The sequence below is a fragment of the Rattus rattus genome, chromosome 8 (assembly GCF_011064425.1).
Source record: "Rattus rattus isolate New Zealand chromosome 8, Rrattus_CSIRO_v1, whole genome shotgun sequence".
Lineage (NCBI taxonomy): Eukaryota > Metazoa > Chordata > Mammalia > Rodentia > Muridae > Rattus > Rattus rattus.
The window spans coordinates 87152643-87164692 of NC_046161.1; the positions used below are offsets into that span (position 1 = coordinate 87152643).

The 12050-nt window shown below is 41.0% G+C and overlaps 1 protein-coding gene across 5 annotated transcripts in view; it reads right to left on the reverse strand.

Annotated features, from left to right (window-relative positions):
• Window positions 1–9943: 9943 nt before the first annotated feature.
• The window catches only part of Trpc1 (transient receptor potential cation channel subfamily C member 1), a 43610-nt gene continuing 41503 nt past the window's right edge, over window positions 9944–12050 (reverse strand). For 4 of the 5 annotated variants that reach the window (XM_032909973.1, XM_032909978.1, XM_032909977.1 and 1 more), the window contains one exon: window positions 11125–11864. In XM_032909973.1, coding sequence (XP_032765864.1) covers window positions 11637–11864 — 228 coding nt within the window. In that variant the 3' untranslated portion in view covers window positions 11125–11636. Of the gene's footprint in view, window positions 11865–12050 lie in introns of all 5 variants that reach the window. The other variant, XM_032909976.1, reaches the window with a different exon arrangement.

Consider the following 12050-nt stretch of genomic DNA (forward strand, 5'->3'; position numbering starts at 1 on the left):
TAATCCCAGTACTGGAAATGCAATACTTCTAACTGGGGTGCCTGGGGAAACTGAGTCATGCAGGACCATAGAGCTGGCTGCAAGCCCAGTGAATCAGTGAGTTCCAGGTTCAGTTAGAGACTCAAGGAAACAGGTGGAGAATAAGTGAGGAGGATGCTTATCATTGATTTCTGGTCTCTACACATGTACACATATGTGTGCACACATGTAAATGCATGCACACACAACACACATGCAGAGGGAGAAATACGCTTAGGACAGAAATGGAGTCACAAAGAAGTTACAAATAACAGATGAAGTTAACAAAGCTAAAAGTTGCTTCTTGAAATGACCAATACAACTCAGAAAACTCTGCCAAGATTAAATGTTAAAAGGTAGTTTAAAAAAAAAAAAAAAGAATAGGAGCTGGAGGGATGGCTCAGTGGTTATGAAAGCACTGACTGCTCTTCCAGATGAACCCAAGTTCAATTCCCAGCCATGGTGTCTCACAACCATCCATAACTCCAGTTCCAAAGGATCTAACACCCTCTTCTGGTCTCTTTGGGCACTGCATGCATATGGTGCACAGATGTAATTAAAACTCTCCTACTTATAAAATAAAGATAAACTATTTCTAAACAGAACCACGTAATACCAATTTTATGAACAAATGAGGGACTGTTCTCAGGTATTATAGATGATTAAGTAGTAATAAGAGTTCTGGGCACAATGGTGCTCACCTGTAATGTCAGCTGCTATGAAGGGTGAGGCAAGAAACATCACTTCAGTGAGGAAATGGAGGCCAAATAGTTAAGACCGACACACTCACTTCCTCCATTCATTCTTTCCCTCCCTCTGTCCCTCTCTGCCTCCCTCCTCCACCAACAGAATAATAATAATAATATGACCTTATGAGCCCCTTACGCCTACAGATTGGAAAATGAATATGAAATTAAATCTCTGGGGTGAGGGTGCCTAGTAGACTTAAGCAGACAAGAACCTTATAGTCCTACAACCACTGAAGACATCCAGCAAGTACTTTAAAATCTTCCCTCAAGGAAACTCCAACTTTATTTGGGAAGTTTGTCAGGCATCTATGGAAGAAGGACTGCCCACCTAACATAAACTAATCCCAGAAGGTATGCAAGGAAAGAATATGGGGTGTTTTCTCTGAGGTCAATAACCTTAATTCCCAAAGTTTAGCAGACAGTAGGTGCCAGGGAAATATCCAGTCTTATTTCATTTAGGAACATAGGTGCAAAAGCTCTAGACGAGATTTTACCAAACAAAAAGGTGGCAGCCAAGTAGGGTTTATCCCAGGAATGCCTTCAACGTGTAAACCATCAGTGAATAGTCTTCACTGCGCTAAGAGCTTTGCTGGAACTGGACAGACTCCTAAGAACTCTGCAGGTCCATTCTTCTCAGATGAGACACATACATCAAGACTACAATGTATCTGTGTGTTGCAATCTTATAATATTCTATAACACCGATTTCCACACTTTGCTATTTTTCCTTTGGCTTTCCTAGAGGATGTGTTAAGCACAAGGAGACAGCGGTCACCTCAGGCAGTGTAGACCTATATGCCAAAAGACCCATCTTCAGAAAAGCTCCATCCTGAAGTGCAAGAGGCACAGCTCCCAGACTCTCACAGGTACCAGGCTTTACCCTGAGGGAAGTCCAGAGCTCTGGTTCCATCAGATATTCCCAGGTTCCTCCCTGTCCAGATTTAATTTGCCAATCAGTTCGTGTTTCTAACCAGAAGCAAGTTTGCCTAGCAACAGAATTGACAGAGCGCATTTCCAAATTGCTAGGTAACCAATTAGATGAAGGTGGGGATGCAGTTCCACTGGTTGAGCGGTTGCCTAGCGCCAGGCCTTGGAGTTAGTCCCCAGCACTGCATAAATCAGGCATGGAGTCACACATCAGCAGTCCTGGCTCTGACCTTAATGATGCAGAGTGATCGATATGATTCCATGATATTTTTCAGAACAAAAATAAACCTTGAGCAGTGTGGTGGTTTGTAAATGCTTAGCCTACCGAGTGGCACTATTAGGAGGCGTGGCCTTGTTGGAGGAAGTGCGTCACTGTGTGGGTGGACTTGGAGACCCTCCTTCTGGAAGCCAGTCTTCTGTTTGCCTTCGGAACAAGATGTAGAACTCCCAGCTCCTCCAGCGCCACACCTGGCTGGATGCTGCTATGCTTCCTGCCATGATGTTATAATGCAAAATTTGGAAAGGAAAAATAAGATTAATATAATGCAAAGATATGTTGTCCAAAGAAGTTCAGTTGAAGAAACTTCCGGGTAAATGATAAGATAGAGAGATGGCTTAGCAGCTAAAGCCACTTACCACCAAATGGACCTCGTGAGTTTGCCCCTAAAACTCACATAGCAGAGAGAACTGGCTCCTGAAAATTGGCCTCTGAGTTCAGCATGCACACTGCAGCATGCCTGCCCACCACGCACAAACATACATGTACACTCATGTCTAAGCTAAATAATAAAATATAGCTAAAAATAAGAGTTTTACATGTTCATTTTAGATATAAAAATAGGCTCCAACTTTAGGGCAAAATATTGAATAGATTGTATTTTTATCATTAAAGGTCTTGAATTAAGTACTGTCTTAGGGTTTTCCTGCTGTGAAAAGGCACCATGACCAAGGCAACTCTTATAAGGACAACATTTAATTGGGGCTGGCTTACAGGTTCAGAGATTCAGTCTATTATCATTCAGGCAGGAGCTTGGCAGCATTCAGGCAGGCATAGTGCAGAAGCCAAGAGTTCAACATCTTGTTCCAAAGGCAGACAGAAGACTGGTTTCCAGGTAGCTAGGAAGAGGATCTTAACGCCCACGCCCACAGTGACACACTTCCTCCAACAAGGCCACACCTCCTAATAGTGCCATTCCCTGGACCACACGTATTCAAACCACCACAAGTCCCAAACACACTGAAAGCCTTTTGCTCTGTTCTAACACAGGGTCTGACTATGCAGGCTGGCCTGCAGCTGGCTTTGTAGCTCAGGTAGCTACAACCTCCCAAGCACAGAGCTTATATGCAGGTGTTGCCACGACTGGCTGGGGAACCTATGACTGTGGAAGCATGGAAACATTCACAAGTAGACAGACAACTTGTAATGGGAGGAGTTTAGAACACACAGAGAAATGTATCCTTTGTCTATTTTTTGGCTGAGATCAAGTGCAGACATTTTTACAGGGGCATTTTAATGCTATAATTAAAATTCTTGATATTTTCCCTTTTTTGTTTTCTTTTTTTCATTGTTTTCCTTCTTAAAAGCAAAGTGGCTTTAAAAGGCTAACGTTTGATTAGATAAAAACTAGAAATGCCTTTTGCTTGAAAGATGTCTGTGGCATACTGATAGTGAGATTTATCAGATGTCAGAGACAGAGCTTTTAAGAACAGAAACCTACTAGGAGAACTTACACCTGACACATCTAAATAATAATAATAATAATAATAATAATAATAATAATGTCGGTGGTTACCTGATGCGAAGAGGAGCCTCCCGGATGAGGAGGGGAAATACTTGGATTCTCATGCACAGTATATCACTAGAAGAACTGTGGTGTAGACTGAGAAAGACAAATAGAATTCTTTCTGAGATCCTTGGTGGTCCTAATCCTTCCTTAACAGTCGAAACTGGCAACCAAGCATTCGAATATATGAGCCTATGGGGTCTATTCTCATTCAAACCACCACACTGGCTCTCAGGTCTAAGCCACCTATTTCACCCCTTTGACGTGGGTCTAAAGAATCCAGACACATTTCAAGACCATAAAGGGTCTCATATTGAGTCTTGTTAGTGCTGCCTGTATGCACATGGTCATCTATTGGGGCAGGGTGGGGAACGTATCCGTGGCTACACGCCTAACAAAAAGTTTCTGACCTTCTTTCCTCCAGTAACCTTCGATTGATTGCCACAAGTCCTTCCGGTAGGGTGGGGCCTCCGGAGCCCCTCCCACTCCTTGCTGGAGGTTTTGAACTGTGTTGATCTGGTGCAGGTCTCCTAGGGAGTTCAGGTGCGAACAGCCACCTGCAGAGGACAGCATTTCGAGCACTTTCCCCCATCCTTAGGCTCTTACATTCTTCCCGCCCCCTTATCCAGTGTTCTCAGAGCCTGTATACCGGAGTTGGGGATTAATACAGAAGGTCCATTCACGGCTGAGCATGTACACTTGCTGATACTCAGCGCTTTAAACAGTAACGCATCTCTGTGTTAATCACTACCCATTGCAGCAAGGGACCAAGGTAACCCCCATAGTTAGATCTTGCCTGGCAGATCAGATCATTATTGTAGCAGGCAGGGTCCAGCACTGGCTAAAAAATGGATAAAAGTGGATGAAGCAGGATCTCTTTTCTCTGACACTGCAACTAGCCAGTTTGAGCGAGCTTCCAGGGAAAGTCTTCTGTCCCCTCTGCTCCCGTTTTACCGTAGGAATGCTGGGATTGCTGACACCCACCGCTGTGTCTCGGTCCAGTTTTTCTGTGGATGCTGGGTATCTGAACTCAAATCATCAGACCAGCAAGTGCTTTTGCCTGCTGAGCCATGGACCCCTTAAATAGCATTCCTCCTGGGAGAAAGCAGAGAATGAATTGATTGCAGGCTGAAGAGAATGGAGCTTGCGCATAACTTTGATTGCCTAGGACACGTTAAAAAAACATGTTTACCTCATTTATAAATAAGCCTGCTGTTTTACTTCTTGCGTTCCTTTAATATGGCATCAGAAGCCCTGCCTCCTGAAAATGGTTACTTTGAAGCATACAAATGAAACATAAGACGTTTCCCAACTTTTGTGTGGTGTAGCTGGTGTTCATCTTCAAATGCAAATTTAAAAAAAGGAGAATAAAGAAAATAATGTGAAATTATCAAATGAAAGAGAAAGTCTTCTAAGATTGGCTTCTATATCCAGTATGCTTACAAACGGAGGACAGGCGCAGTGCCGGGAAGTGAACAGTGATTTACCAGTGAGAAGCCATTATCCCTAGTAATTTCATACTATAAATTTTCTCTTCATGTATATGTTCATGTTTGCATATGCATGTTGACATTGGGTGTCTTCTTCAATTGCTAATATATAATATATTGTATATGGATATAGTATAGTGTGTGTGTGTGTGTGTGTGTGTGTGTGTGTGTGTGTTTGTCTTTCCTTGATCAGGCAGACAGAGGTCAATTTATCATTCTCTGCCTTATTTTCTGAAACAGACTTACTGAGCCTGGACTGCTATTTCAGCTAGACTGGCTGGCAGGTACCCCCTGGGGTTCATTTTTAACACCCCAATGCTGGCATTTTGCAGATTTGCACTACTATGTCTGGTTGTTAAATGGGTGCTGGGAATCTGAAGCCATGTCTTCCTGATTGCATAGCGGGCATTGTACCCATTAACCCATACTCCAAGTCACTTACTTGAAAAACTAAACTTGGCCCTCACCCATTCAACAAGAAGAGCTGGCTAGCAAGCCTCAGGGGTTCTGTCTTTTGTATTTCTACCACTGAGACTATGGGTAGGCACTGAGAATTGAACTCAGAACTTCAGGCATCCATGACAAGCAAGCACTTTACCAATTGAGCCATTTTTCCAACCCCCCCTTATTAGTTTAATTCTGAATTAGGTCTGGTTGGTTTACTTTTCAAGATTCATGATCTCAGATTATTTAGTATTTTAGGAATGTGCTGAAGAAAACAATAATTTAAAAGTACTAGGAATTGCTAAGCATTGCGGTGCATACCTTTAATCCCAGCACTTGGGAGGCAGAGGCAGGCAGATCTCTGAGTTCCAGGCCAGCCTAGTCTAGAGTAAGTTCCAGGATGGACAGGGCTACACAGAGAAGCCCTGTCTCAAACCCCCCCTCCCAACAAAAAAATCCAAAACCACCAAACAAACAAACAAACAAATCCCCAACTAGGAAGAGATACATATTCATTAGAGATGGAACAATGAACATTTCCAGTTTTATCTTTTTATCAAAGACTAACAATGTTAGTATTTGGGTATATGTGTCCCTCTATGGACCAATAATTACAACCTCTACTTAGTTTTAGGAAAAATAGTAATTTGAATGGAATTTGAACATATCACTAATTATGGCCGTGGTACTGATCTTCATTGGAGCAGCACAGTGTTGTACACACTGATTTTGTTGATTGCTAATGGTCCCTCATGGGAGGGGCTGGAAGGGTCACTGGTCTCTCATCTGAGAGCCCAACCACTCCCAACCAATTTCTCACAATTCCTTCAAAATTGTTCTTGACCTTGGTGGGTGTTGGGGTCGTGTCCTTGGTTGGGGTTGGGGAGACTTCTATGCAACCATGGGAGAGTGAGCCATCATTCATACTGAGCATAGAATGTCCAGTGAGGATGCTTTAAGGTCACTGCGTTCCAGCCTGCAACCTCTCATCCACTGTTCTGTCAGTAAGCCTAATAAACTCCCTGATGGCCCAGGGTAAATTTGAGCAGAACCAAACTTTGGTTTGTCCTTGGAACTGTAGGAGGGCAGGAGGCCCCACTTAGTGCCCCCACATAGAGACAATTCCCCAAACACATGAGTAATAAAATCTTCATCGTTTTAATTATAAAATTGTAATCCCACTGGATTTCATCACTAGAACATACCGAATACTGCTAAGAGGACCTGCATAAATGGACAGATGTGCTATGTATATAATAATATGCATATAATATATAACAATAATATAATATAATAAATGGGCTAGAAGACACTGCTTGTGAGGCTGGGAGGTGCTTATCCCAGCATCCAGTTTCCTGAGGAGGCAGTGAAGGGGTATGGAGTCAATGATCAGGACCAAAGCTGCCTTACTTTTGTCTTTAACTCTTTGATATTCTATGATCAAAAGATGCTGGGTTCTGATAATTTGATTCCCTGCTGATGAGGACTCCCAGTAGATATAAGAAAAAAGGCTTAGTTTCTCTCTGGTTCTAGTACCCCTGCTGTCTAGTAAGGCTGGGAGTTTATTAACGCTTTGTGAGCCAGAGAGAAAAGGAAGAAAGGAATAAATTAAGCACACACATAGACACAGACAGACACCATACACTTTGGTGTCACCACACAACCACCTATCTCAACAATTCCACAAGTGTTCATGCATACTTACATAAATACACACATACCTACACATGTATGTTTGTATAGGTAGATAGGTAGATAGGTAGGTAGGTAGATAGATAGGTAGATAGATTTGGTGAATGAGACTGAGTCCCAAATGCCACATTTTATTTCTTCTTTCTAGCAATTTACACCTTCTTAGGCAAAAGTTCTTTATAAAACGATTTCATAGATAAAATGTCACAGAAAGAGGACTTACAGAAGGATATTGATAGTAGGTTCAAAGCAGCATTTCATTCCATAAGCTCATTATAAGTTCAAAGCAACAGTTTCACATGGCCTTGCTTTATCATAGTGCACACCTACGGCCTCATCCTTGGACCTGACCTAGAATGAATGTTTTTCCTTGATCACAGATCTGTCCCAAGTCTTTTCTCTTGCAATTATGAACGCTCATTGTGTTCCTTATTATGCCACCTTTACTTACTATTCTATGAGGAGGAGACACATCCTATTCTTGATTGTTTATTACATCTTTCTGGCAAAACAACTAAGACTATCTCCCTAAACTTTCTTCTTAAAATTATTTGAATCAAACCAGGAATGCTATAAATTCATCCATCTAACATAAATTCATTAAAGTTCATCTTTATGTTGATCTGCAGGAAATTTGCCCAATAGGGTGGGTTGATGTCCAGGAATCATTAGGCTATGTAATAATGGCAGGTAAGGCAGATCAGCAGTGAAAAGCAATCCTTGGACAAAGTCTGAGGCTGTGCCTCTCCTGAGCACACCCATTGCAGCCATGCAAAATGGTGGGTCATCTCCAGGAAATTCACTTGCTTGCCGAAGCCTTTCCTAGATGGCTTCTGACAATTGCTAAATTGTGAATTCATCCCATTAGTCTCTACATTTGATGTAATTCCAATCAGGGTGTCAACTTGGTTTTTGTTAGAAATCAACCATTCTAGTTTGTGTGAAAAAGCAGATAACGTAAATGGTAAAAATTCATTTAGAAAAGTGTATCATGCTGATAGATGCCAGGTAGCAGCAACTCTTTCCCAGAATTTTAATATTCATCACAAATTACTTCTTTTGTAGTAGCAAACTCTAAGATGCCTGTTGTTTTCTTAGCTTTTGTTTGTTTGAGACAGGGTTTCTCTGTGGAGCCCTGGAACTCATTCTAGACCAGGCTGACCTTGACTCTCAGAGATCAGTCTGTCTTCCAAGTTCTTAGTTCTTTTAATTGTAACGGCACTATATATTTCCCATCAGGTTGACACAAGCATAATTCTAACATATTAAAATTCACTGTTCAAAGCAGGGGCTCACCATCTAGTTCTGGTTAGTCTGCAGTTCATCAAGGCTGGTTTAGAACCCTAAAATCCTCCTGCCTCATCTTCCTGAACATTGGGATTACCAGTCTATGCCACCAGGCCCAGCTTCAAATGCACCATTTTTAACAAAAGCACTGTTTTCTGAGTTGTGCAGTTGACTTGTTTGACTTCCATTTCTAATGTTTTGTTTTCTTGTGTAGTGTTGCATGGTGGAGTCTATGTCCTTTGTGACAAGCGTGTTTCACTTTCTAAGATTCATCTGTGTGATGCAGACATCTCCAGTCTGTATTGTGTGGTGGCTTTCTGTGTCAACTTGCTTAGGACTAATGTCATTTCCCAGAATTCTCTTTGTGTGCTTCCAATTAGGGTGTGAGATCTGAAGAGTGACATACAGCAGCTTCCCTGTTTTTGGACTTTTCTGACTCACATACACTGACTCATCTTGCTGATGCGGGGCAGTTACATCTTTCTTTGGTCCTTTTTCAGCGTCTCTGATTCCCAAGCCAAAAGTGTGTTTAGGAACACACTTCCAAAGGAAAGTGGCACAGGATGAAGGCACATGAAGTATACAGTTCATCTGAGTCCATTTTAATCTTTGCTCTCTTCTTTGTTTCTGCTTTTCCTTCTGAGCTGTTGCTTCAGGAACTTTTAACATTTGATGCAAGACAAAAGAGCCTGCCCATCAACCCAACAAGCACGATGTGTTCGATACCAACTCATCCACTCACTCGTCAAAAGGACTTTGGTTGCTTTCAGTTTGGGACAATAGTGTTTTCATGAATGGTCACATACTAATTCTTTGTGTGGATATACTAATTAAAAGTATGCTACCCTAGGAAAGAGCTAACAGTTAAATGGTATTGCTCCTAGAAGTGGGAAGTGTTGCTGAGTGTCTGATGTTGCTATTTTGCCTTTGTGAACATATGGTGGTTTTTTTTTAAAGTACATTTTATAGATCTCAATTAAAAGTTAAATCTCAATTAAAATGTTTCCTGTGTGTGTGAATGTAGATGCTGTCTGACACAGCATGCATGTGGATGTCAGAGGACAACTTGTGGGAGTAGGTTTTCTCCTGCTATATGGGTACCAGGGATTGAACTCAGGTCATGAAGCTTGGTGTAAGCACATTTCCCCACTGAACCATCTTGCTATCCCTGTATCTCAGACTTAAAAAGTAATTGAGAGTCTAGAGAGATGGCTTATCGGTTAAGAGCACTGGTGGTAGCTTACAGCTATCTGTTACTCCAGATCTAGGGTCCCAACTCCTTCTGGCTTGTATGAGTACCAAGCACACCCATGGTACACAGATATACATGCAGGCAAAACACCCACACACATAAAATAATTAAAAAATAAAAGCAAAGATAGTAAAATGCTCAAGCTCTATCAAACTTATAATCTGTAGAGTGTTTGTCTAGCAAGCACAAGACCCTGGGTTTGGTCCTCAGCTCCGTGGGGCATGGATGTGGGATGTGGGGCATGGGGATGGAGACAAAATAAAAAAAGACAAAAAGAAAAAAAACCCAAGGTAACTGGCAAATTTATAATCTAATGCCAAATTTTATTCACTCTTTTCTTACAATATGCTGTCATTCAAAATATACCTCGTCAGGAATTCATGCACACATAGGTATTCTATAAATTTTTTAATAATTAGGTATTTTTTTTTTAGAATGACTAAAAATCCTGATGTAAAATCCCAACTTGGAAGCGCATAATCCCATTGTAGACAAAATATATAATTTTACAATAAACATTTTTATAAGAATTTGCCCAAAAGAGGGAACACTTAAACCTGGACATTAAAAACAAATGCAAAAAGCAAGATGAAACCTACACTGGGATCCTCAGCTGCCCCGGGGTGGGCGGCGCTCACAGACCAGGGCTGTCTGCACTCTGTGGCCTCAATGCCAGCTGACGTTCAGTTCCGAAGGTAATTTCTCACCAAACATGCTGCAGGAATGTCTGTGCCATAGCTGGGGAAACCTTCAGCTCCACCTTTACATGAACACTGAAAAGCAGTCAAATATTCTTTTTATTTTCAAATTGAATAAACAATGCTTTACATCTTAAGCCGCAAGCACGAGGCCAGTTTTGTAGAAGCTGTGGTAGGCTCTGTGGGAGAAACTTTGGAAGAGGAGCTCAAGAGCCTTGGAGTGAACGGAAAGCAGCCTTCTGCAAGCAAGGCCCAGTGCTCTCCGGCCAAGCCCACTGTGACCACACATGAAGACAAGCAGCTTCTACTTTGTAACGATGAGTTTTACTCCAACTTGAAAAATTAGAAGGAAAAGCTAAACTAGCCAAATGCCTAAGAGGTACCTCTGCGAGGGTATAAATAGAAACAAGTATTCTATGGGTAAAAGATGGATATTTTTCAAAATTCACAGACTTCTATAAATATTTAAACATATAAACTACCTTAAATAGAGAAATATATATAAAATAATGTTATGTCAAAACAAAATTAAAAATATAAATTATAGCCATGTAAAAGTAAATATACTACACAACAAATACCAACGCGAATTTAGACATAAATAAATAAATAATTTAAATTTTTTTCTTTTTTTTTTTTTATTTTTCCAAGACAGGGTTTCTCTGTGTAGCCGGGGCTATCCTGGAACTCACTGTGTAGATCAGGCTGGCCTCCAACTCAAGGGATCTACCTGCCTCTGCCTCCCGAGTGCTGGGATTAAAGGCATTCATCACCATAACTGGGTTAAATTCAAATATTTATTATAAACTTTTCTCTGCTGCTTAAGATTCTAACAAAAGAAAAAGTAGGGTATTTTAGATGAAGCTAAACTCCTAAACAATATATACTGAACTCTGTGTGAACTCCTAAAACAAGAGATTTCAACAGCATGAGCTCTTCAAGTGTGTCTTAAGGTAGCCGCGTTTGCTGATCTTTATTTATAAAATGGAATGGGCCATGCGTACACTGAGAGCTGCCCCTCTTAAACACGTCGAATGTAAGCACTGACCAACTAAGAAAACAAAGTAGCATGCTAACAAAACGGTTTTGCTTCTACAAAAAGTCACAGACAGGTTTTAAAAAACTAGCTCTATATACATATTTACACAACATATGTTTATCTATAAATATTTAAAGAATGGCTTTTGTGTAATTGTTTATGCCCATATATATCTTATTGATTTAATTGAAAGGTATGCAAATACAGTCTTTCAGATTTATTAAGGAAAATTATTTCTACAAGATTTAGAAAATGGCTAATTTCTTGGATAAAACATAGCATATTTAGAAGTCCGAAAGCCAAGCAAATCCCTTATTTCATTTCTGAATTTTGACAGATCTTGGCGCAGTTCATTGAGATTCTCCACGGTGGCCTGGTCTGTGCTCTGCATCTTCTGTCGCATGGAGGTCAGGTAGCGATGCACTAGGCAGCACATCACCTTCTGGTAGTTCTCATCTCTCTTTTGTTTCAAGTTTCTCCACTCCTTCAAAACAAGCAATCATATGGTAATAATTAACAGCAGAACAACATATGTGATGTACTGCCATATATATGTAAGAAAACATGTATACATGCACATATATACATACAAACATATTTGCAGTGCCTGAGTGAGCTCAGGGCCGCATGCCTGCTAGGCAAATGCCTGCTATCATGGTGTCCTCCAGCC